General features: G+C 37.3%; 1 protein-coding gene across 1 annotated transcript; it reads right to left on the bottom strand.

Moving 5' to 3' along the window:
- Positions 1-997: 997 nt before the first annotated feature.
- On the bottom strand, positions 998-27,919 carry RPP30 (ribonuclease P/MRP subunit p30; the record flags this gene model as incomplete). The annotated part of the gene is made up of 11 exons (XM_080695168.1): positions 998-1,107; positions 5,347-5,426; positions 6,401-6,438; positions 6,813-6,842; positions 7,317-7,433; positions 14,930-15,019; positions 22,264-22,335; positions 24,544-24,618; positions 25,001-25,057; positions 25,923-25,978; positions 27,838-27,919. 11 exons carry the CDS (start codon positions 27,917-27,919, stop codon positions 998-1,000), a joined length of 807 nt encoding a protein of 268 aa, XP_080551294.1.

Below are 27,919 nucleotides of genomic sequence, written 5' to 3'. Positions count from 1 at the left end.
CCCATTATAATTTTAATTATTAGTTTCATTGTGCTCCACATTATTCAAAAACGCAAACCCTTTGCATTAGTTTCCCCCAAAATTTCCTATTCTCATATATGTATGTATATACCTGTATATATACATACATACATACACATAGATATATTCATACACACACATTCACATCTACTGTGGTGTTGAGGATTGAGCCTAGGGGTGTCCTACCTCCGAAACACAACCCAGCCCTTTTTAAGAATAAAAAGACATGTGACATCCCAGGGTAAAACAATAAGAATCACTTTTCTTCTCAACCCAAATCATGAATGCCAGAAGGGCTTGGTATGATGTATACCAAATCCTGAAAGAAAACAACTTCCAACCAAGACTGCTATATCCAGCAAAGATAACTTTCAAAATTGACAGATAAATAAAAACTTCCTTAGACAAGCAGTAACTAAAAATATCCATGACTACCAAATTGGCACTAGAGTAAATACTTTAGAAAATAAAACACAAAGAAAAAACATGAAATAAATACTAGAACCAAAGATGGGATGATTTCCACCAGATAAGCCACTAAATGAAGAAAAGGTTATATTTTATTAAACAGAAAATATAACTCAAAAGAAGAGGAAATAATAAAACCCATCTTGAGTTGCAAGATTAAAAAATAAGCCATGTATGTCAAGTAAAAAAGCATTAGTTTTTAAATAAGAAACATTTTGAGTTTCTTGAAATATTTGTTATTTACCATTTATACAAATGATAAACAAATCTGTTCTTCTCTTAAAAACATCTAAATCCATTAAGCTTGTGCTTCCTGCCCCTACACACTTCAAATGCTTCACTAGTTGTTTTTTGTTGTTTAAATGGCTGAATATGAAACCATTACTATAGACTACTGGTTTCTAACTTTATATCAAAACAGCAAATCATGCAAAAGTTTTATTTGCATTGTGGCTGATGAGCTGTAAAATGGGAGAAGGGAGTGCTGATGGAGACTGGTCCATTCTTTTCAGCTCTCACATTTAGCTTTTTTGCAAGCTGGAAGAGAATCATCATCCCCTTCTGATGGCCGTGGTTTCTTCACTGTAGAAATAATACCAAAAGCAGTTTTTCTAGTTTCTGTAAAACAAAGAGATCACCGGAAGTGAAGGAATGACACAATTTAAAGAGAGGTCATTTAACAAGTATTACCATATTTCTTTGGCTTACAGAAATAGCTCATGACAAACCACAGTGGATTGCTATAGGGGCCGATGTCATTTATGGTCATTATTTTTTCCCCCCAAATATATACAAACAGCAACGTATTATTAACATTGAATTCACTTCTGAGGATTACCTCACAGGTAAAACCTGAATGCGAGATTATCTCTAATGGTCTGTCCATGGCATTTTATGCAGCTAAGTCACCAGCACTGGCGTAAAGAGTGCTTTAAATCTGGCAGAAAGATCCGCACATTACAAGGTCAAATAAAGCAGTCTATTGTGTTGCTCCCATAATGCAGTGTGTGCTTATCATTATCACACTCTATAGTGCATACCACATCTCTCTTACTGGATCACCAACGAACCTCTTAACAATCAACCTATTGTATCGCCTAACCCAATAAGGGTCTGGTTACATAACAAGTGCTTGCTGGATGAATGAATGACATCAGATTCACATTTATTGATCCTTTATATACTGGTGGCAATGGGCAAAGAAAAATAAGAATTATTTTACCAGCTCAGATCGGGTTGGCAGCAAGTGTTCAAATTAAACTTAGACAGTTTCTGCTAAAAACCTACCAATAGGCCAAAAGCTGTGTTGTATAAAGAAGGTATAAAGATGCCTAACAGTGTTTTTTCTTACCACACACTGGGATAAGCACGATAAAAGAAAATATAAAAGGAATAGGGGAAATCACAAGAATTTAAAAAGTGGATAAACGACAAAGTATTCTTTTAAAAAAGTGATACTACTAGGAACAGGGAAAAGGGGACAAAAGATAGTGCTTCTTTGTAAAAGCAAAGAAAAACGGAACCTAGGCAAGAATGCTTAGGGGACAATATGGCTGAAGTGAAGGAGGAGTATAAAAATTTTGGGGAAACAAGGTCATAGGTCAAGAAAACAGAGTCAAACATTGTATGTAGGAAATGGGAAGGAATTTGCTACAAAGTAAAATAAAAAAATCCATGAGCAGAAATTTACTTAAGAATTAGTTATTTGAAACAATAAAAGTAAAGTCAACTCAAAAGAATTATGCATTACTTTCTCACTTGCCAGGATTAATAAACCATGTCTGTGAATCTTTGCCAGTTGTTTTATAATACTTTAATTTAGAAAAGAGACAAAAGTGAAGACCTCAAAATAGAAACTCTCAATGATTTTTACCTCATAAGCAAAATTATTGCATTTATAGATATTCATATCACTATGATCCTAATAGTTTAAAAATCAGTTGAATGCACTGTGAAAACCAGCACTTTGTAACAAAATGTGTTCATTTCACAAATTATTTTAGATCTGTTTTAGAAATGTTCTAATTTTACTACCTGAATATTTTCTCCTTAATCTAAACTGACAGATTATAAACAATTGAACATTAAGTTCAGTTTAAATTATTGGTTAAAGTAGCTCTTTTAGTATAAACTTTAAAAAAACAAATTTATTTTCTGTAATCACAAAAATCCCTATTTGTGTGGAGCTTTGCTTATACTTTGCTTTCACACAAAGTGTCTTCTTTAATCATTTTGCCAAGAAAAGTCTACACCTAGGTCTAAAATAATCCTTTACAAGTGTGTTATTTTGTTTGTGTGGAGTTAAAGCAGGCATCCTCAACAAGCCTATTTTGGTCCAATGGCTGACTGAAGACAACAACTCTGTCAATCAGGTTGAAGACCCTGATCTTGCACCTCCTTCTTCACCTTAAAATTATTATCCACTGGTTTCTGAAAATCCACAGAACCTAATTCTGATAACCCATGGCACGTCTTCCTATGTTGAAAGCCAGCTATATCCTTAGGATTCTGTTTGCCAGGTAACCACTGCAGCACTGCTTTCAACCGTTGGTTCCTGTCATCAGGAGGTTTCTAGACCCTTTAGCGACCCATTAGCCATCTTTTGGTAGTGCTCCAGTGCTCGCAATGTAGCACTTAATGTGGCACTCAGAACGACAGACATGCCCCAAGATTTCATCAGTGAGATTATACTAATGAGACTTGGAATGCTTTGCCTCAAAATCATTTATCTCTTCTAATGTCACCTAAGTTGAATTAGTAATCATCAGACACATTACGCTACTGCCTCATACTGATCCCAATGTCAACTAAAATCACAAGAACTGTAAATTTAAAATACTTTCATAGAACTCTCAAGTTAATAATTTTACAGAAACAGCAGACATAAACTAAGGCTTTCCTAGCACATTGGGGTGAAAGGTAATGCCATCTAAAGTCTGCTTTTCTAGACTCTAGAAAAGCCTGTCTTTAAATTTCATATATTAAGTAGTTAGTCTTTTAAAGTAAAATGTAGAACTTCAACTTTATATTTTTCCTTAGTTTCCTTTTCTCATTTAGTCTATCTTGGTATACCAGCTGTTATCCAAATTCTTTCTTTTCTTTTTTTCTTTAGTAGTAGGGATGAAATTCAGGGCCTTACATATGCTAGGCAAGTATTTCACCACTGAGTTACACCCTTAGCTTGTTATTCAAAATTTTAATGATTTCTTACATTCATTTTAAATAAACAGAAATAACAGAAGTACTACTAAAGCATGAACCAACTGTTCCCTAATTTTAAGAATGCCTTGATAAAAATCCCAGTTAATTTAATGATTATTCCCAAAGTTTATGTGATAGGGTATAAGCTATATAACACAACAATCTCAAAACTGTTGAAACTAAAAGCAAATTTATCTAATTTACGATAAGACAATATAATGAGCAATCCTCTAAAGTGGAATTTAGATCATTAAAATTCAGACAAAAGCCAGATGTCGCAGTGCACGCTTGTAATCCCAGTATTCGGGAGGCTGAGACCTGAGGATCATGAGGATCACGGTTCGCAGACAGCCTCAGCTACTTATGAGGCTGTCCAAAACTTAGTGAGACTCTGTTTCAAAATAAAGAATAAAAAATAGGGCAGAGGGTGTAGCTCAGAGGTCAAATGCCCCTGGATTCCATCCCCAGACCCGCAAAAATAAAATAAAATAAAATAAATTCAGACAAAACAAATAAGCCCTCAATAATCTAGCTATTCATATGACAAATAACTTAGTCTATATTTAACAACCTATTCTGAAGTTTAAAATTCTTCTGGATGCTATCAACAAAATTGCTTCTTCATCACTGCAACCAGTCCTACAAATTACTTAGAATGAAGTAAAACCACAGATCAAAAATTTAAGATGTTAATAAAACCCCCATTTTCTAAAGTGTCACTATATTACATATAGTCCTCCTCCTCCTCCTCCTCCTCCTCCTCCTCCTCCTCCTCCTCCTCCTCCTCCTCCTCCTCCTCCTCCTCCTCCTTCTTTTTTTGGTGGTACTGGGGTTCCTGGAAACCCTTCCACCTCCGGGCTACACTCCCAGACACCTATTTTTTATATTTTTATTTGGAAACAGGGTCTCTTAAGTCGGCGCGGCTGGCTTTGAATCTGCATGCTCCTCCTGTCACTGCCTCCCAAGCGCAGGGATTACAAGCGTGTGCACCACACCTGGCTCATACTTATAGTTTATCTTATAATATCATTTACTTATAGTTCATTTTATAACATTTTATATTCATTTTTTTCATGATTAAGAAATTCAGTGGGTTCCAGTAGTAGAATTAAGGCGAAGAGGTATACATACATGCATAAATGAAAATATAAAAAATGAGTAAAAAATATAATCTGTACATACAAAACAAAAATGAGAAAAGAAATCCTGAGTTGTTATAAGTGTAAAAGTTCAGTCTAAATTTGTTAAGTTTTTAAAAAATGTATTTGTTGTTTTTGTTTTTTTAATAAATGGCTTAATGTATATTTGTAATATTTTAGTTCTCTAAAATAGCAATTTTCAAGAAAGTATACTTCATTCTTCCTCTCAAGAGGAAGAAAGAAAAAGGAGGATTCGAAGCCTATCATATGTATAGCCTGAGAGAGCACATTCAATATTCACTTCTGTAATGAAACCATATTTATTCCACAAACTCCAGGAAGTAAAGCCTTCAGGAAAGATGGGGAAAACACTGACGGGGAGGGTTATTAGAACAGGCTGAGCAAAGATGACCTGGAAGGAACTTTGCTGGTAGAAGTGGATATGGCTCAGTCATTTGATTAAAAATGGCTCAGCTCCGACATGATCATTCAGTTTTTATTACAAGAACTTGCTCACCTCCATGAAGACGCGCTGCTCGGCAATTGACAGACACTGCAGCTTTGGCATCATTTTCAGATAGCCCAAACAGCAACCCTCTGGTGGTGCAGTTAAGGATTTCAAACCAAAGTCAAATTAGCTCAAACATAATTTAAAATGCAGGCTCGCCTGGTCACACTGAAAAAGATTCTAAATCATTTAATAGTTCTTATACCAACTAGAACTTGCACCTGAGAAGAGACTCATTTAAAACGTTTATCACACAGAGCTTCTGGTTTTCCATTTTCTATCAGGCACTTAATCCCAAAACCACAAGGATGAAGCTCTCTATAACCTGATTTTTTTTTTTCTTTTTTCTTTTTGTGGCATTGGGGATTGAACCCAGGGACATTCTACCACTGAGCCATACTCCAGTCCATTTTTTATTTTTTGTTTGAAACAGGGTTTTGCTAAGTTGCTGAAGTTCTTTCTACATTGCTGAGGCTGGCCTTGAACTTGCAAACCTCCTGCCTCAGTCTCCCAAAAACTGGGATTATAGGCATGCATCACCATGCCCAGCTTTTTTTTTTTTTTTTGAAGCTATTAATTGGTAAATTTACAGTAAAAGGTTGAGAAAACTATCATGTTCAACTCTTTCTTTTTTCTTTTTCTTTTTTTTTTTTTTTTTTGTGGTACTGGGGATGGAACCCAGGGGCATTTTACCTCTGAACTACACCCCCAGCTCTATTTTCTATTTTGAAACAGGGTCTCAATGAGTTACAAAGGGCCTCACTAAGTATCTGAGGCTATCCTTGAAACACACTCCTCCTATCTCAAGCCTCCCAGATGCCGGGATTACAAGCATATGCAACCATGCCAAACTCATGTTCAATTTCAAACTTCAAATTTCTTAAAAGAAGATTTCAACAACAGAACAATCAATATTAGGCCTAGATAAATGTAAAAAACTAATTAAAGATTCATATCACAAATAACAAGAATCACTTTTTAATATTTAAAGCTCAAATATGAACTTCTTTTAATGATAAATTAAAGTGAAAAAAGAAAGACTTCATGTTAAATTAAAGGATACAAGTTTGCCACATCATATGGCCCTCTTATTTCCAAAGGCTAAAATAAAATGAACAAACAATAGATATTAGAAAATTTATTCATAACACTTCAATGAAGTTATTTGCAGTAAACTAAGAAAATACCTAAGTATCCAAAAACAGCTATTACAAAAATTTAATGGGTTTCCTAGGTTTTTAAAAATATAAATGAACCTTGTAAAGCATTTTGTAACAATATAAAGAAAAAACTATATAAACAAAACTTGAAGCCCAGAATGAATGGGAATAAATTTTACCTTTCAGCAAGTACTATCAGCAAATACACACTTAAAAATATAAAATTCATTACATTACTCTTTTAACATCTGTCCTAGAAATTCAGCAAAATCTTATAACTGGAAAGGCAAAAAAATTCTTTCATGCTTGTCTTACCTTTTCTGCAGCACTGGATATAATTACATTCTATAAAACAGAAGATGATCACCATTAATCTTAAATATACATAAAAGTGATTGACAAGTCTTAAGATATAAATCACCAGTAATCACATCTTAACATTTAAGGTTCAAATACCAACTTTTAAAGATAAAGTTATTAAAGTGAAAAAAATGAAAGACCTATGTCAAACTAAAGGCAGCCCATATAAAAAGAAACAAAAAGGTCTTTCCAAACAAATCTTAGTATATATGAGATCATATTTCCAAATAAAATATAAAATAGGTCTGGGTGTGTAGCTCAGAGGTAGAAGGTTCTTGGGTTCCATTCCCAGTACATTACACACACACACACACACACACACACACACACCAAAACTTGCAGAGCTCATTGAAATGGGAGAATTTAATTTATTCCTGTTTCTTGAAAATTCTGTTTCAAGGAAAGGGAATCAGTTTATTGATAATGAAGTGCTAGATGTGAAAAATGAAGGAGCCATACCTTTCCTTTGCAGATCTGCATCAAATTCAGGGCATTGGAAATCGTGTACCTTCTCATTGTGGAGTCTTTGATAGCAGGGCTATAGACGAGCTCAAAGCCTAGGCCTCGGTCAATTGCCTACATAGGAAACAAAGAAAAGAAGTGTAAAAAATAAATGTCTTACTTAAACTTCACTGAAATGCCTACTTCTCCTCACCCTCTTTTACCCACCGACTGTACCTCAAAGTAGTACCTTTAACAAGGCAGACTCACATGCAAATGGCACCATCCACAAGGAGAGGAAAAGAGATCTGTAGCTCTGTTATCCAGAGTTTACCTCATTTGTGGGAAGCTGATTCTTTATATAAATGAAAGCTATAAAAAGGCTAAGGTAAGGAGGAAAAGTCCCAGAGGGGGAGAGGGGTTAATACTCCATGAACTATCAACAGGAAGGCAGAGATGTACAAACTGTGCAAACATAGTAAACCAAGTACTTTGGCTCCAAAATGAAGAATGAGACAGAGAAATGAAGATCTGAAAAATACCACAGACCAGGGCTGGGAATGCCTCTCAGGTAAGTCAATTATTACACATAAGTCGAAGGAGGAGAGAAACAGCCAGTTAGCTGAGAGCTGACTTTGTGCCAGGCACTGTGCTAAGACAGCCTCATGTATGCATTCACCTGACCGAATCTGTGTAAACACTGCTAATGCTCAGAGACCTGTTTGCTCCTTTTTCTTTAGTAATTCAGTTCTTGCTTGTTAGCTGGGCTTATGGTTGCCCAGCAGAAAAGACGGAAGAAGCCTGGGCCCTTCAGGATTTTACCCAGCTCAGTAAACAGGCGAAGTCTTTTTCATGAGAAAAAATAATGTTCTGATTTACCTAATATACTCATAATAAAACCTGGGAGGGATGGCAATGGGATTGAAGTCAACCACTACACTACTACACTACAGCTTCCCAGATGAGTGACTCAGCATCTCCATATATTCACAAGACATGTCGTAAGCCCACTTGTACAAAAGCTGAGATGGTTTCTGCCTTATAGCAGCTTACAGTTTAGAGGGGGAGATCATCAAATACACAAAAACATAAAACTTCAGCTGTGATATATGCTATTAAGAAGTGTGGGAGTAGCTTAGAAAAAATTAAGAAGCTAAGTCATAGTGGAAGAAGGTTTTGGAGGGCAGGAAGAGCACACGGAGAGAGAGCATTCGGATCGTGGTAGCCTGCAGAGAAGGCCACGGAGAGCTGGGATGCAGCTCAGTGGTAGACAGTTGCCTAGCATGTGTGAGGCCCTGGGTTCAATCCCCAGCACTGCGAAAGCAAAACCAAAACAACCAGAAGGTCAGGGGCTGAAGAGGAAGGAAAGAGGGGGAGCCTGTTTTGGGAGCTGAGGCTAAAGAGGATAGGAAGGGCCAACTGTACAGGCCTTACTTGCTGGTGAAAGGATTCATTCTACAGGAAGGGGCAACATTTGAAGGATCTGTAACACAGAGGTAATAACCAGATCTGCATCTGCAAAGTCACTAGGGCTGTGGTGGTTTCTGAATGAACAGAGGAAGGTAGAATAGCACAAGTCTCCATCTAGTGAATCAGTTTCTATTATCCAGAGGATGAGCTGGGACTGGTCCAGGTATGACTGTTGAAAGTCCTGATTGTTTATAGGGAATTGGGAAACACATCTTCTTCCAAAACTGTCAGTGCACCTAGATTTGATTCAGGTGTACACTGAGGACCTCTCTACTGTCCCTTCCGGAACACAGGCTTCCTTCTTCCCACTCCCAATCTTCCTTTTTCCTCTGGCACTACAACTCAAATCTATTTTTGATTTCCTATATATCTGGTATTACTTTAGGTAGAATTTTGTATTATTAATGTTATTATTTGGGTGGGGGTACCTGGGGATTGAACCCAGGGGCATTCTACCTCTGAGCTGCATCCCCAGTCCTTTTCATTTTTTATTTTAAAACAAGGTTTCACTAAGTTGCCGAGACTAGCCTTTCTGTCTTAGCCTCTCCAAGTATGGGATTACAGGTGAGTGCCACTGTATCCAGATTAGTTAGAACTTAAATTCTATTTTTCACATTGCAACATTATCCTTTCTCCCTTATGACAGCTCTTCCCACCTCTAATTCTTTTGCTTGTATTGATTATTTCTAGGAACGACATCTGTTATGACACTCTTGATGTCATAGTTAAATTCTCCCTGTCTAGCTCATACACTTGTTAGAGCTGGTATCAAAACACCCTTTTGCAACAACACACAACTGCCTTTTACACAAAAATTATGCTTATATTTTGAATTGTAGTGTAGGGAAAAGAGGTCATATGATAATGCTGTTTATCATGGATTATCTAGATTTGGGGATAAACTTGGCTGAAATCCATGGATAAAAAAATATATCCTCTTCAGCCATATTATCAACTATTTCCTTGACTATTTCTTTTACCAAAACTACTAATTAGCTGACTTGTGTTTCTTTTCCTTGTCCTTCTAGTTGTAAGAGTTAAACATAAAGCAGTAGGAGGGAGGGGGAATAAAAGATGTGAGTAATATAGAGTTGAATAATTAGATCCCTAAATATTACTAATTGATTGAATCTACATTTCTAAACCTTTTGGGTATCGGATAAAATAAAACCTTCTGAGGGGGAGCAGAGAAAAGTATATACAATTGTCATCTTAACTATAAAAAATCTGATCTTGCTACATTAATCAAGTTCATATTAAAATTGCTAAGAATACTCTTGAGAAAGAAATAAAGGATAATGTGCTACTGAAAGTTGTGAATATCTTTTGTAATACCTTATTTCAAACGTTTAGATGGATAAAATATAGACTCATTACCTGGGCTCCTGCTTGTAAGAGCATTTTAATGCAAATTGCTATAAGCTCATCAAATGATTGTTCATAATAGCCTCTTCATAAAGGACAACAGTGCCTGCCTGATTGGCTTTTGTTTCCATGTCTGACCAAAGATTCTAGAATAGGTAGTGATCAGATTTCTTTGATCGTGAAATATTAGTCATACCGATGCTATCAAGGGCAGGTGGTGTAACACCAATATCAAGAGATATTGGCAACAAAATTCTAAGTTTTTAAAACTTAAGCAAAGTTGTAGAAAAAGAAGAGGGAAATAGGGAGTTGATTACTAGAATAATGTGATGATTTTGACACTGTGCACTAAACATTGTTGAATAGGGACTAAGTAGATAATAAAAATAGAAATGGATCATAATGTTAAAGAAAGTACTGAGGAAAAAAACATCAGAAAGAGTGAAACATATGATCACTAAAAAAACTTGAAGTCATTGTTGAATGGCAATAACACTGACAGAAAAAAAAGCAAAGGAAAGGTAAAAATATGTGCTGCTTTAAAAGAACTCTTCTCAAAACATGAATTCATAAAGTTCACATCTTAAAATATAAAACTGTTCTATGCTTCACAAAAGATTCTGCTGTAGAGTAACTTTAAATAGCATTTCCAGTAGGGAATAACAGTAGATTTGGCATCAAAGCTTGAGTAAAAACCCCTATCCAATGCTTTGTGAAAGACATTTAGACGTGAGTCACAAACTACCTGAGACTCAATTCCATTACCTGCATATGGAGATAATTAACACCCCTCTCCAATTCTACTGGGCCACAAGAGTTGTAAAAGTACTTAAACTGTATATTGTTGAAGAAGTCATTTGATTATCTACAGAGTCGAATCCATTTTTTTTCCTTTCGGCAGTATTGGGGTTGGAACCCAGGGGCATTCTACCTCCGAGCTATGCCCCAGCCCAATTTTTTATTCTTTATATTGAAACAGGGTCTCACTGAGTTGCAAAGGGCCTCACTAAGTAGCTGAGGCTGTCCGCGAACCAGGATCCTATCTCAGCCTCCCAAGTACTGGGATTACAAGTGTGTGCCATCATGCCTGGCTTGAATCCAATTTTTAATAAACACATCTATCACATGATAGAGGTGAGATTCCTACAAAAATTATTTAAGATTCCAGAAGAGGTTTATAGGGGACTTTAGAGGAATCTGTATAACTGAAATTATGGTGCCCTAAGCATATGAGGATGACAAAAGGGTCATGTGCTGTGATTGTACACTCTAAAGTACACAGATTGAGTTTTAGTATGCTCTAGTTCCTGGGCCCTCCCTAATCCCAACCTTCTAGCTAGTAATTTTCACATGGCATTTGGCCTACAGGTGTAAGACTGACGGATAACCTATTCTAATGCTCCTGCGTTTCACCACCACAGCAAAGCACAAACCTAATCTAATAAAGATCTGCATTGTTTTCTCATGTTCACAACAAAGGCACAAAGCTAACACGTCAACTTTTCATGGCCAAATTTATTTCAAAACCATGAGAACATGCAAGGACAGTGACTTAGCACTGAACAGTCGCACATATTTATTACATGTTCTGTGGTTTCCCAGTGAATACATCTCCAAATAGCTCCACAGTGAGACTAGACATTATGATGCAAATGATACATACACCCCTCTACAACCATTACTTGTCCTGCACAAAAAGCTGGACACCTGCACATTTCCAGCTTTCCTACTTAAAAGAAAAACAAGTGAATAAATTAGTATGAACTTTTTTGCTTCCTAACCAATTCACACCATAGCTTACTTATATACTAGATGAAGACTAAAAATAATCTTGTGCAGCCTTTCCTTCCACTCCATCATCTAGTTTCTATTAAACAACATATGTAATATGTTCACACCAGACTTTAAAAAAAAAGTCAGACACTGTGCTAAATATTGCATATCCCTCTCACTTGTCACATTTTTTACTTTTCAGAATTCTTAAGTTGAAAAATGTGGTAATTATGCCAAAGATACCCATCACACATAGCAGCTGTCCTGCACTTGCAGATGGAATCCCGGGGCTGCCTTGAGGGCGCTCTCTTCCTGCTGCCCATGCCCCATTTCCCCCATGGCACATGCTTCCTGCCCAACCCTGACAGCCTCCCAGGCCAGGGTCCCAAGCAGCACACCCATAAGCTAAATTAGACGCAAACAGATCCAATCAGCAAATTTCAGGAAGAATTCATAGGCAAGATATTGGCCTAATTAATAATGGCCTAAGGGCAGCCAGGTGCAGTGGCACATGCTTGTAATCCCTGTCCTTGGGAGACTGAGATAGGAGGACCATAGGTTTGAGGCCAGCCTCAGCAATTTAGCTAGACCCTATTTCAAAATTAGAAGTAAAAAGGGCTGGGGGTAGGTGATGTAGCTCCAAGGTAGAATGCTCTTGGGTTCAGTAAAAGAAAGACCCAAAAAGGCCCATGGCAGGCACAGCTGGTGCACTGCAGAAGCTCACAACCTGATTTAACTTTAAGGCATGTTCATAAGAAGCCCAATAAAAATCCTCACCAAAAATGCTACCGGGAATCTGACCCTTGCTGTGGGACATGAGGAATTATGTGCTCTGTACTGCTGTCTTTCCATGACCTTGGTCTTAGCGACACATGACACTGTCTTCTCTCAACCAGGGCACAGTATCATGTGTGAGCTCATTCAGGCAAAGCCACCTAGAAAAATGGCCTTCCTAGTTAAGATAAAGAATAAGGTGAAAAAGTTGTAAAGTTTAACAGCAAGTTGCAAAGTGGCCGCACCATCTATCTCTGGGGCTGCTATTTATTTGGGACCTCGGTTGGCAGTTTGAGGCCAATAAAAAGCCAAGGCCAACTTCTAAGAAGAGATCGTTCCTTCTAGAGAGGAGCAATACAGGAGGCCAGCATAAATTTGGGCACTGCAGTTTTTGTGGCTTTTATCACAGGTACTTGAGGGCACATCAGTGATCTTATCTAACAGGCCCAGTCAGAACTGTTCTAGTCTGTGACTGAAAGGCTGAATGGCTTCTTGCGAGCTTTCACTTCCCCACTGTGAATAAGTAAGCTATTGCATAACATAGATCTCCAACTCCTAAATACAATGACTCAGGGCTTAAGTGTTTGCTTACTTATTCAGAAGTACGAGCACCAACATGAGAAACCAATCAATGATTTGAGTTTAGCCAATATTGTCATATGCTCAGTAGTACTTTATTTATGAAAAAAAAAAAAAGAGCTATTTTGTAGTTTTTCTTTTAACTGCATGACCATGCATTTTTGGTACTTTGTTTTTTGTGATAATTGGGATTGAATCCAGTAGCATTCTACCTCTGAGATATACCCCCTGCCCTACTTTATTTCTTATTAGGAAACTTGGTCTTTCTACATTGCTGAGAGTCTTGCTTAATTGCTGAGGCTGTCCTCGACCCTGCAATTATCTTATCTCAGCCTCTCAAGTACTGGGATGACAGGCACAAGCTACCTTGCCCAGCTCAGTAGTAGCCTATTTTTAGGAGTAAAAGGTAAGTCAATTTAAGTTTCTCCCACCAAATAAGTCCATTTACTCCCCTTATTATCTTTCCATAATACTTAAATTAAGCCAATTCTTTAGCAGAAAACAAAGCAAAAATCAAGGAAGTCATGATTCTATAGAGACAAAATAATAAGGGAATTATCTACATTGAAAAAATAATATTCCATTATTATTGACAGGATTGGGTATGTAATTTAGACTGTGTTTGCTAAACCTTCTTTTTAGATAGATTTTTGAGAACAAGACTGAATTTTGGATGCCATTATTCTAAAACAGTATTTCTAGGATTTGGTTCTCAAAGCAGATCCTAAATAGTTAATAGCTATGCTGACCTCATAGCTACCAAAATAGTAACTGGTGTAAAATAATATCACCTTTATAATGGAAATGGGAGGCAACTGACACTTACAGGGCAATGTGACAGATGAAAGAGGAAAGGTAGAGAAAAATAAGACAAACTATATAGAAGATTAATGAGAAAAATTCTACAGCAACAGAAAGGAACAAGTTCCCTGAACACAAGGCTACCCTCTTATGATGAAGGTAACCCTGGGCTTTTGTGTGAGTTAGCATATTTCAGTGTGGGTTGTAAATGAGCACAGTCCATGCCAGGTGATTCTGTGCCCTGTTCCTGCCTGTTTCTCCTGAGTTTGCTACTGTCTCAAGGACTCTATATGTTTTTTTTTTCCATTTCCTACTTTTCTTGACTGATCTATCCCCTTAATGTCCAGTGTTCAGGCTGTAAATACCCATCATTATTAGCTATACTATTAAAATATATCCTTCATAAATCTTAACATCTTGATAATTACCTGGATACTTTTTATTTTAAGCTTTCTTTTCTTTTTTTGTTAGTTTACAGATATAAAATCCTATTCTCTAAATCTGCCTCTTCTTACCTAGTCTTTGTTTTTCTCTCTAAAAACATTGACTTCTTTGCCTCCTTTCCAATTTTCTAATGCAAGTTTTTATAGACTCAAATATAAAATGGAGCCAGGGTGTGGTGGTGCACACCTGTAATCTCATTATTGGGGAGTCTGAAACAGGAGGATTACAGGTTCAAGGGCAGTCTCAGCAATATAGTGAAACTCTTGGCAACCTAGCAAAAAAAAAAAAAAAAAAGTTTCAAAATAAAATTAGACTGGGGTGTAGCCTGGAGGTAGAATATCCCAGGTTCAATTCCTAGTGTCACAAATAGGCAAAACAAGTGTGCATGTGTGTGTGTGTGTGTGTAGAGAAAGACTAACACTTACCACATTAATAGGGGGCCTTTTGAAGTAAAATGGCAGTTTCTCTGTTACAGTTATGCAGACTAAATCCACATCTAAATGTGTGCAAGCAACCTGTTGAGAAGAAAACATAGGTAAAGCTAAAGTGAAAATTGGCACAAGCAAGAATAAGAGATAGGTCAAATCTGATACAAGAAACATAAATAGGTATGCCTCATCCATTAAGTGTTATGATAGTTTGTGTTGAAATATATCTGACCCACTGCAAAGCTAATAGTTTAACCATTCCTTCAGGCTTGGATTGAAGGGTTTAACTGCGACCCAGCTACAGCTGAGAGGCAGGTCCATATAGAACTTCTCAAAAGACAAGGCCTGTGGACCCTCTAACTCACATGGTCTTCTACTCAGAAATGGATTTCTGAGGCTCATTAGCTAGAAGGTTACTTTAGATTGTTCCAGAAAGAAGAAATTGACTGTTGAATTCCTTGGATGCAATGGGCCAAAAGGAATGTATGCACGGGCCATGTGGTCTACAAACTATCTGCTGAGCACCTCTGTGCCAGGAATTGTGGGTCCAATCTGTCTACTGAGTGGCTAAAGAAATGCTGACATAGCACTGCTGATGACATTTTGTGCAGATCCTAATGGAACAATCTACACAAATGGTAAAAGAGCTGTTACAAATCAAATGGTAATGAATTTTTCAACTTTTTAATTTCCTTTTCATTTGTTCTAATTTTCAACAATACTTACTGATCGATTCTGCATTAACTTCTAGGTGAGATTTGAAACTGCCTACAAAAACCACACACAAAATTAAATAAACAGATAAATCAGGATAAGTGGAAAATTTGAGAAGGAAAATCAAGCTGGAGAAAGGTTACTAGCACAGAGTGCAAGACAAAAGATACTACTCAAAGATGTCTATCTGGATCTGACTTTTGTCATTATTTGATTTACAATATAAAACAATTTCTCTCTGTATTAAAAATAAATCTTACTGATGATGCTGATGTATACAGGCCTGATGAATAAATTTTAAACTGCCTGGCTAGCCATGCTGGCAAGTCAACACCAGCAGCATATAGCAAAGGAAAGGACAGAGGTAAGGCAGAGAGGCCTTGGGGTGTGATGCCGTGCATGACTAGCCCCAACCTTCAGTATCCACAGGGTCATCACATCTCGTACCCTGCCTTTAGAATCCCCACTGTAGGCACTCCTACTCTGACCCAAGGGCTTTAGGGAACAAGTAGTTTGGGCTCTTTGAGTTAAGATAGTTATAGTAACTTAGTAAGCCTGGGAAGCAGTTGTGTTTTGGCAGAAACTCTTGGCTCATAAAGAATTTGCCCCATCCCAACTGCTCCATTGTCCAACTCTTAATGGAGTGAAAATTTAGAAATGGATAACGAAAAGTTCAGAATAGTAACTGAAAGAAACTGAGCTTCTGCTTGTCATTTTTAAACTCTTAAACTGGTAAGGACCAAAAAGTTCAGTATTACATTGCTGACGTGAAAATGAATAAACAGGTACTCACAGGGTTTTAAATCAGTAACGGCTCTTAATGCTCTTAAAGCATTTTAGCAATAGTTATCCAAATTTTAAATGCACACACCAGCAACTTCACTTACAGGAATATATTCTATAGAGATTCTAGAAATATATTCTATAGCTATATACTCTGTAAAGGTGAAGGATGACAGTGCAAGCACAATCACTGCAACATCAAGGACTAGCCACAGTTAAACATCCCTGAATCTTACTTCAGTAATTTAGGATCTTTTCATATGATGAGATATGTGAAGTCCGTAAAGGGAACAAGGTACATCTTTAATTGATGTTATGGGATAATGTCCAAAATATAGTGCAAAGTAAAAAAAAGCCCGATGTTAGACAGGAAGGAAAGCAAGAGACAGAGGGGAGGATGAAGGAAGGAAAGAAGGACAAGGCAAATCATTTTCTAAAGAGATACACAAGGATGTTAGCAGTAGCTGCCTCTGGAGAAGAGAGAGGGAATTTTAGGTGGAAGGCAAGCATTCTTTGCATACACACCTTCTGTATTATTTGAAATTATTATGAACATAAATTATTTTTAATTTAAAAAGCTCATCAGTTTTTTAAAAAAGTTCCTCAAAATAAAGCTAAATTAGATTATGTTTTACTTCTGTACGTGCCTTTCTTCCCCTCACCTACAGGAGTGGCCAATTAATAATGGATCTGTGTTGGTTTAAATACATGCATTTTAATAGTCTTTCAGTTAAAGTACTGCTGCATTTGGCTCAATTTGGCACCTGTAATTTAAAATGTCCAAAATAAAGTATTCTGTTATTTAGCTTTCTATTAATCCAAATGTGCAACTGGCGCATTTTTTTTTTTAGTGGTACTGGGGTTCCTGGAAGCCCTTCTACCTCCGGGCTACACTCCCAGACCTATTTTATATTTTTGAAACAGGGTCTCTAACGCCAGTGCGGCTGGCTTCGAACCTGTGCGATCCTCCTGTCTCTGCCTCCCAAGCGCGGGGATTACAAGCGTGCGCCACCACGCCCGGCCAACTGGCGCATTTAAAGAACCAAAAGACAAGACTTAATATGTAGGCTTTAATGAAATACGCGCTAAGTGATTAAAATGATTAAATCATGTCAGATATAATTCTGGTGTTAAGAATCTCATTTCTCTGCAAATTGGTGGACTGAATATGAATTCACATTAATTGTCTTTAACCTTTTGGGTGGGCACAGAGCAGCCTTATGACAATGTAAGACAAAGTGTCTTTCTATGAAAACGCACAAATATACACACACACACACACACACACACACACACACACAGACACACACACACAGACACATACATCTTTGCCTTTTGGCACTTTCTTAAACTCTGTGTATATATATTATTTGACAGCACAATCGTACAATGAAACATGCAAATAATTTATAAAAAACATATACATATTGGGAAAGTAGTCTCAATATTTCTTTAAACTGAGGGTGTAGAATGGAGACCACTGGACAAAATAGCCTGATTTCTCCTCCATTCTACCCAATTACTTTAAATACTAAAGGGAAAAAGCTAAACTGTAAGCTCCCAAATCTACTATGTAATTCTCCCGTCCTGTAGTATTCCACAGTTGCACCCCATCCCAAGCAGCCTTGGCCAGTAGGCCTACACCCTGGGCATGATCGCTAATCTTTGCAGAGGAAAGGTGTTTTATTTATGAGACATCTTTCACTCTAAGTGGAAATAGTATGCTATTTTCCCATGAAAATAATATTTAAAGGAGATATTATTCTAGAAATTGTTAACATATGAGTTTATGTGTGTATATGCTGTATACACTTTTGTGACCGATTTTAGAGATTTAACTTAAGTTTTAGAATATCATACCCACTGGAAAACCAGCTAGAATTCTGTTTAATCGACTTACAAACAAAACAAGTAAAAATTACTTATGGAATGCAACCAGTTAAGCAAAAAATTATTTGTATTTGACCTGATTCCAAGCCATGATATACTTACAAAAGCTTTATGATTAGAAGAAAATTTGTGTGTGTGTATGTGTGTGTGTGTGGGGGGGTACTGGGGTTTGAACCCAAGGGGATTCTACCTCTGAGTTATACCCACAGTCCTATTTTATTTTTTAATTTTGAAACAAGACTTCACTAAGTTGCTGACCATAAATCTATGATTCTCTTCTCTGTCTCCTAAGTACTGGGATTACAGGTGTGCGCCACTACACACAGCTGAAAGATGTCTTTTTGAATTGATTTCCTCCAGGAAATAGGGAAAGCTCTAACTTTAAATCCTAAAGAACGGGTAAGATCTGGATAGAGAAGATGTTCCAATTTTAAACTGTGTTCTCATATAACTTTTTGAGAATCACACAATTAGAAATAGATACTGTGTGAATTATTTATAGCTCTTTTCTATCTTCCAAAATATTTTCTGACAGCTCTACCCACCACTATCAAGCATGTGTTCAGCATATTTAAACTTGAATAGTCTAAGAAAAACAAGTAATAAGATAAATAAATAAGAAAACACTGCCACATGAAATGATATTCTATAATCCAAAACTCCTACTACATACTCCTAGGACATTTAGAGCAAAACAACTTAGCCTAAGTCTCAGTTTTCTCCTCTATAAAATGGGGAGAGCAGTAAATATTTATAATAATTATTCTACAGAATTGCTATGAAAGTTAAAGAAAAAAATATGTAAAAATCTTTAGAAGGTAATGTGTTTATTTTCCAGTCAAACTGTTACTTAAGTGTTTTGTTTTCTTAATCACCAGTAATGGGCAATGAAAATGTACATCATATGATTTTCAAAATTAATTCATAAATCAAATATACATAAAACATTGCACATCATCAACATTTAGTCTATGTCATGACTGAATTATTACTCAATAACAAAACTAGGTTGTGGCTATTTAACAAATTTGAAAATGCCCACGGCCTTCTTATACTATACTCCTTACACACCATTGGTGTAGGCACTGAATCGGACCTTCTTACAGAACTTGAAAACACAGATTATCTAGACTCAACTCCAAACCTACTGAAAAAAATGTCTACTGGTAAGGACTGAATATGCCCAATTTTAAAAAGTTCCATAAGTATCTTTGATAATGAAGAATTATTACTCTACTCATTCATTTAGTTTAAACAAAGTTCTTAAGAATTACTATAATTTTTCTCTTTACAGAGAAGTCACCAAAGATTAGGCATCCATGGATAAACTGTGATGTATTAACATAAAGATGGCTTGCCTTGAAAACAAAATGGACCACAAATCAGACTTTATAGCCAACAGCTCCATCTACTGGATTAATTTAGGAAAAAAATCTTTCTCCCACTTTAGAACAGATTTCTTTTTTCAAAAAAAGAACTGAAATAAAATAACTAAACCCAGGATTTTTCCTTCTGAATATCCTTTTGGCAGATGGATCTTTTTTAAGCATAAAGACAATTTTTAAAACTTTCTAAAAATATCCAACTACATTCTACACATCAAAACACATTTCTGCAAAACTGCATTAGAGTTTCTTTTTTTTTTTTTTTACTGTCATCACTTCTCCTTTCCTCTCTTCTTCTTTCCCTCCCTCCATTCTTTCTTTCTTTTTGGTGGTACTATTGAACACCTCTGAGCTATACCCCAGTCCTGTTTTTATTTTGAAACAGGATCTCACTAAATTTCTGAGGCTGACCACAAACCTATGATCCTCCTGTCTCAGCCTCTCATGTACTGGGATTACAGGAATGTACCACCATGTCCAGCACTAAAATGGCAATTTTAAGAGTTCAAAAGGAATTAAATTCCTAAAGGCTCTCAGAATAGCAAAGGTATCCCATATTAGCAGATGGTAGATTCCAAAGAATTTTTGAAAGACTAAGGCTGACATAATCATGCTGGCATATGGACTGTACCTCAGAGTCATAAAGGAGGAAGCTAAAATAGGAGGGTAGCTTTTCATGTTACAGGAAAACCTCGTCCTTTTCTTCCATTGCAGGCAACAGCAGAATAAGAAGTAGGAAAAGTGAAGTGATTTTATAGCAAAAGAGAGATGGATCAAAATTTACTTAAGAGCTGGGTGTGGTGGCGCATGCTTGTGATCCCAGCATTCTAGAGGCTGAGACCGGAGGATCGCTGTTCGTGGACAGCCTCAGCTACTTAGTGAGGCCCTCTGCAACTCAGTGAGACCCGGTTTCAAAATAAAGAATAAAAAATAGGGTAGGGGGTGTAGCTCAGAGGTCAAATGCCTCTGGGTTCCATCCCCAGACCCACAAAAAAAAAAAAAAAAAAAAAACACCTAAAAGAAGTTCTGAATGAATAAGAAATAAAGTAATAAGAATAAACAGAGATGGCTAACAAATATGACAAAATGTTCAATATCATTAGCAATCAGGGAAATGCAAATCAAAACTAGCCTGAGATTCCATCCAACTCCAATCAGAATGATAATCATCAAAAACACAAACAATAACAAGTGCTGGTGAGGATGTGGGGAAAAAGGAACTCTTAAATATTATTGGTGGGATTCAAACTAGTATAGCCATGATGAAGGTTTCTCAAAAGACGAGGAATGGAACCACCACATGACCCAGCTATACCACTTCTCAGTGTCTTTCCAGAAGAATTAAAGTTAGAATTCTAATTGTATAGCAGCACAATTCACAATAGTCAAATTATGGAACCAACCTAGGTGTCCGTTAATAGATGAATGGATAAAGACAATGTGGTACCCAAACAGAATGGAGTTGTATTTAGTCATAAAAAAGAACAAAATTATGTTATTTGCAGAAAAATGAATGAAATTAGAGAATAGTATGCTAAGTGAGATCTTCCAGTCTCAGAAAGTCAAGGATCCTATACTTTCTTTCATTTGTGGAAGCCAGAACAAAAATAGGATACAAGAGGGACTTTAGTCAAATGAGGAGAGACCAGAATGGCAGAAGGGGATTGAACGTGGAAACTGGGGAAGAAAAAAACAAGGCTTGGGGAAGAGAACAGCTCCAATAAGGTTAAATCCATATATGGAAGTATCACTGTCCATCCCACTAACACCTATGGGAAGAGAGGAGGGGGAGTGGGGTGGGAGATGGAGGGACATATATCAAGTGATGTGTGCATGTTTACTTTGAATCTTACTATAATGTATAATTCAATGCACCAGTAAAGGTACATATATATATATACCTTTATATATTTTGTATACCTTAATATACATATATATACACACATATACATATGCCTTTAAAATATTTTGTATACTTTGCCGGGCGTGGTGGCGCACACTTGTAATCCCCACGCTTGGGAGGCAGAGACAGGAGGATCGCGCAGGTTAGAAGCCAGCCGCGTGCACTGGCTTAGGAGACCCTGTTTCCAAATAAAAATGTAAAAATAGGTCTGGGAGTGTAGCCCGGAGGTAGAAGGGCTTCCAGGAACCCCAGTACCACACACACACACACACAAAAATATTTTGTATACTTTAATACACATATAAACATATATACATAGCATATAAGGAATACACACACACACACACACACCTTTATTAGTACATTGTAATAAGAAATATATGCATACACACAAAGAAAATAACTTAATGTCTTTTATAGTCAACCCATCAAATATCTAACAAGATGGATTAAACAAAAGAATCCACCAAACCAAAAAACCTTTATGCCACTTAAATATACTCCTATGAAATTCCAGAATTCCAAGACTGTAAATGAAAAAACACCTAATAGCTTCTACATGGGATAAAACAGATAATATACCAAGGCATATTATCAGACTTCTTATATAGAATAATAAGACATTACCCTCTTTTACTTACTTATCTGTTACTTACATGAAACAGTTTTTCTGTCTTTGGAAAAACTGCAACAATATCATACAGCCGGACCCTTGATGAAGTTGCTCTCTATTAATATAAGAAGGGTATAATATAGTAAGAAAAAATATAGCACGCAATTTTGCCTAGTGATGGAGCTACACTGAAGTTTCAATCATCTAACACTTCTAATATGCTATTGGTTATTCTGTTTTGCTTTGTATCCTCCCAGAAAATACATGAGAATTTAGATACCAACACACAAATCACCAACCATCCTCCTCTTTCCTTTTACATTAGTTATGCTTTAACTGTATACTAAAACTGTGTTTGAGATATAAAAATCAAAGACAGCCTGTGATTTTAAAAAATAGTAAAGGAGCTTGCCAGGCATTTATAGAATACCTGCTGTGTGATAGGCACTGGGGATACAAAATCTTTAAGCATATGCCTGTCTTGAGGGAATTCACGATTTTTTTTTTTTGCAAGAAAAAAAATGTACAAAACTTAAGTGGCATGTGTTCTATGCACTGTGCGTGTTTAAGCATTACTTAAGTTCACAAAGAGAATGCTGTCAAATCTAAATTAAAATGCTACTCGTGCAAAAAACTACCTGATGTCCTGGGACAGGTGAAGAAAACATCAATAAAGGGTAGCTATTGTTTCAAAAATTCTCAAACCTATAACGTATTAGTTTGTACATGAAAAGACTAGAAAGTATGTATTCAATTGTATAATCTCTGAATGTTAGGATAATATGTGATATCTGTTGTCACCTTCTAAATTTTTACAACTTCTTTGTGAAGACAAAATATAATAAAAGTTAGATGAAAGTTTAAGAGAAGTAGCAGGTGGCTTTTGCTCTGGCAATGACTTTTTTTGACTTTTTAGCCCTTCTCCTGCTTCACTGCTCCAGTATACTGATGGCTGCTGACATTTTGTGCCTCTTCTCCATTCTTTTTCCTCCATATCTCCCTATTTCTAGGGAAGTTCCTCCTTAGTCTCCACCCCTTAGCTCATTCTCTACTCCATCATTAAACAGTGAGTTCCTCAGGACTGTTCTAGATCTCATCTCACACTTTAAGCAGAAACTCTCATCCAGTCCTGTGATTTCAGTTATTCCTACAGGTGACCACTCCCAAACAGCATCTTCAATTCTCATTCCTCGGAAGGCTACTCCTTTAATTCTAACGACTCATTTGACAGGCTCCATTGGAATTCTCAGAAAAATTCATGTCCCAAACACAACACTCCTAAACTTGCTTCTCTCTCTCTCTCTCTCTCTCTCTCTCTCTCTCTCTCTCTCTCTCTCTCTCTCTTTACTTTTTATTGGTGCATAACATTTTAACAAGATGGTAGAGGCATACATGCACACATTACCCAATTAGCCCTTACTCAATTCTTACACCATTCCCTCCCACCTCTCTCCTTCTCATGTTTGGCTTAGTGATTGACTTTGGTGTTTGTTCTCAGGCACTGTTACTGCTGTCTACCTACCTGGCTGCTCAGGCCACCCAGGAGTCATCTTCCTATATCCAATCAATAAGGGAATCCATCCAACCCTCCCTCCTGGATGCCTCTCAAATCCAGTTTACTTCCTCTTATCCATTCTCTGTAATGCAAACCTCGTAATCTTATTCCCTTGGTGAAAAGCTTCAAGGGCTTCCTGCTGTTCTTTGCATCCTCACCCAGGCCTCCCTCCCTGAGTTTAGCCCAGGTAGGCAGCTCACCCAGCAGGCACTGCCCTGCTGGTCTTGTTTCACATCTTACAACACACTATTTCTCTTTGCTTTGGGACCGCTACAGGCTGTTGGTATAAACTCTCTTCTGCTTGTCTCCTCTATGACACTGATTCCTCTGAGCCCTGCTCAAACACCAACTTACTCAGGTTTTATACTTCCAGAGCATCTTTTGTCGTTCACCTTTATCAACATTCTTCACATTGGTAATATTTGTTCAGTGCTAGTCTTGCCAAATAAACTATAAGCTTTATAAGTTCAAGGATCACGTCTTTATTTTTCACAGCAACATCCCTAGCATCTATCTTATGTCTGGTTCATTTGAATTCGATGAATATCAGTTGCCAAGTGATTCTTTGATTTTGTTAGCACTATACACATGCCCTGAGTAGGACAGACATTATGTTATACTGTGTGAATTTTAAGGACAGGGAGAGCAGGCAGGTGTCTTGGGCTGGGGGGTAGTAGGGATAAGAAATGGGTCATATGAAATGTAACAATGTTTAACATTAATCAATCCAACTTACAAGGCCAAAAGGAAAGAGAATAATTAACTTACCAATACATTGCAGTGAGATGGGTCTGTAACTATTATCGTCAATCTTGTTAAAATTTTAATTGGTCTGGATTTTCCCTATTAACAAAATATCAAAAAGCATAAAACACAACTGATTGACCTTCCTCTTTACCAGCAGAAAGTACTCATTACAAGGTATTAGCTATAAGGAAAAGTGATGTCCAATAGGCCTAGTTTTCACTCTCCAGAAGTCTATAATTCAGCAAGAGAAAAAAATTTACACACACACACACACACACACACACACACACACACACACACACATTAAACTACATAATAAGATAGCTTAAAAATTGTAGGACTTCGGGACTTCAAATAGAAGATCTTCAAAGAAGTGCTAAATCAACTGTAAAAGAATGTTTCATGAAGAGCTGACTTTTGATGAAATGATAAGACTGGTAGGTACAGAAAGGCACAATTAAAGTAACAGATCACCTACCTGTACAATAGGCAAAGTTGTGAAGAGTTCAGAAACAGCAATTGGTTTTTCAATTTCCTACAACAAATGATAAACAGTCACCTAGGCTGTACATGTTAAATGACTAAAGCAAAATGGAAAACTTAATAAGCAGTTCTAAAAAACAATATATATTAAAAAACAAGCTGATTTCTGATATTCAGAAAGACTAAACAAGTGTGTGTGCATGTGCAAGTGCAAGAGTGAGGGGGTTAAAGGGAAGAGGGAGAGAGAGACAGAGACACAGAGATAAGAGATAGATAGATACTACTCTACTCCTGAGCTAAATGCCCAGCCTGATTTTATTATTTTGAAACAGAGTCTTGCTTAGTTACTGAGGCTGGTCTCAAATCTGCAATCCTCCTGTCTCAACTTCCTAAGACTGAGATTATAGGCATGCGCCACCAGGCTAAATAAGGTTTTTATTTTTCCTTTTTTTCTTTAAGGAGGGAAACTAAAGAGCAGAGAAACAGCTAGGAAAGTTAGTGAATAAAATAAATAAAAACTAATTTTTAGATGGAAGTAACTGATAAGATATAGTTGTTATCTTAGAAAGAAATATACATATCTAATCGTATGTTTAAGAGGTAAATCAGGTAATGAGTCCAAGACACAAAATAAAGATAAAATGTTGTGGTTACAGTTTGGTCAATAACGCTGTATTTTTAAACATAATTGAAAGTGACGTAACACCAAATCAACTTTAAAAATTATTATACCATGCCAAATAACTTCACAAAAATCTATGCATTTGTACAAATATACATCAGCTCAGCTTTTGATATGAAATGATAGTGTGCAGAGTACACTTAAGAGACATACTCATCTATGATTCCATACTTCATACAAACACAAATAATTATAGTTACTTATTAACTTATTTACTTCAAAAATCACATTTTACCTGTTTCTTTTCTTTAAAATCAACAACATGATTGATGGCAACAACTGAATAGCCAACTGAAAAGAAAAATAGAATATTCTTAGCAATATTTTCCTTCCTAACACTCAGGTCCATCCTGATTCTAGGATGGCTCTGGGTTTGATCCCTAGCACTGGGTGGGAGGAGAAAGAGTTTTGGGTGGGAACTCTGCCTGCTTTCAAATTCAAGCACTACCATCACTTACAAGTTACTTAATGTTAAGTTTCAGGTACTTCATCTGTTAAATGGTGATAACAGCATTTACTTCATATGCCTGTCATGAGAATTAAATGAAATAGTACATATAAGGTATATAGTACTAGCCACATAGTCAGGGCTTTGTCTAACCACTGTGACTTACTGTTAATAAGCTCATGTTTTCAATAAGGAGATGGCATCAGAAAAGCTTCGTTGAGAAGGTTATACTTGCAATGAGTTACTTCCAGGAAAATTCATTTTATAGGCACTGCCAAAGAATATTAGTGCTAAGGGACCCCAGTCACCATGTCTACCCTCTTTTTTCCACCAATAAAGAAAAGTACAGAGAGAAAAATGCTAATTAGTGGTTGAAATAGATAATCTTTTCCCTGGGGATACAGTAAGTCCTATATCTGTGAATTCAACCATGATAGAAAGTATTGGGGGGAAGGAACTGACTGCATCTGTACTTAGAATACATGCAGACCTTTTCTCTTTGTTATTATTCCCAAAACAATACATATGCCAAAGACTTCCATAGCATTTACATCATATTAGGTATTATAAGTAATCTAAAGCACACAGAAGAATGCCTATTTTTTCTTCTTTCTTACTTTTTTTTTTTTTTTTTTTTTTGCAGTACTGGGGATGGAACCCAGGGGTTTTCTACCTCCGAGGGACACCCCCAGCCCTATATTTTTAAATTCTTTATTTATTTTTATTTATTTATTTATTTATTTGGTGGTAATGGGGTTCCTGGAAGCCCTTCTACCTCCGGGCTACACTCCCAGACCTATTTTTTACATTTTTAAATTTGGAAACAGGGTCTCCTAAGCCAGCAAGGGCGGCTGGCTTCGAACCTGCGCGATCCTCCTGTCTCTGCCTCCCAAGCGCGGGGATTACAAGCGTGCGCCACCACGCCCGGCTAAATTCTTTATTTTGAAAAAGGGTCTCACTGAGTTGCAAAGGACCTCACTAAGTAGCTGAGGCTGTTTGTGAACGGCGATCCTCCTGTCTCAGCCTTTCAAAAGCTGAGATTACAAGCGTGCGCCACCACAACCGGTTGTTTATTCTTTTATCTCCTCCATCCTCGAGTTTACAGTCTAGGGAAGTCAGAAACCATGATTGACTTTAATAATTAAAACTGGGTTTCCGCTCTCAGGGCTTTTGCTTGTTTCATAACATTCTGGCTACGTTGCCCACTCTCTCCTGTCCTGCGCCCCACCCACCTTCCCTCCAAATATTTTTTTCCAACACTTACACCCCAATATCCTTCCCATTCCTCGCAACTCCACAAAACTCCCTGTCTGGGCCCCCGCTGCCCGCACCTACTTAGACCCTGTCCCGAGAGTCAGGAAGAACTGCTGTTAAAACCACTGGCATAGGCGACTATACACTTGCTGTCCAGCCCTGGCTTCTGCCACCCATCAGCTGTGGAGCCCTGTGCAAATTCCTTAACCTTGCTGGGGCTCTGCCCCTCAATTTTCAGAAAGAAACAAGAAAACAAAAAGAAAAAAAGAGCAGGAATACCGAACAGCTCTCTGGAACATTTGACTTCCCCACGTCAGGCATCTGGGCAAGAGGGTGGCTGGCATCAGCCTCCGGGGACATCCCAGAGGCCCCAGGAGACCTGAGTGCACCCCCAGGGTTTGGGGAGCAGCGAGAGTAGGCGGTGGGCCCGCGAGGCAAGGGAACTCACGGTGAGCGGCGGTTTCCACGAGTCCCCGCAGAGCCTTCAGATCCGAGCCCGCTCTAAGATCCAAATCTGCGAACGCCGCCAT

This window comes from Muscardinus avellanarius, assembly GCF_963383645.1.
Source record: "Muscardinus avellanarius genome assembly, chromosome: 4".
Taxonomy (NCBI): domain Eukaryota; kingdom Metazoa; phylum Chordata; class Mammalia; order Rodentia; family Gliridae; genus Muscardinus; species Muscardinus avellanarius.
Note: the sequence above shows the minus strand (reverse complement) of the source record. Positions and strands in the feature narration are given on the sequence as shown.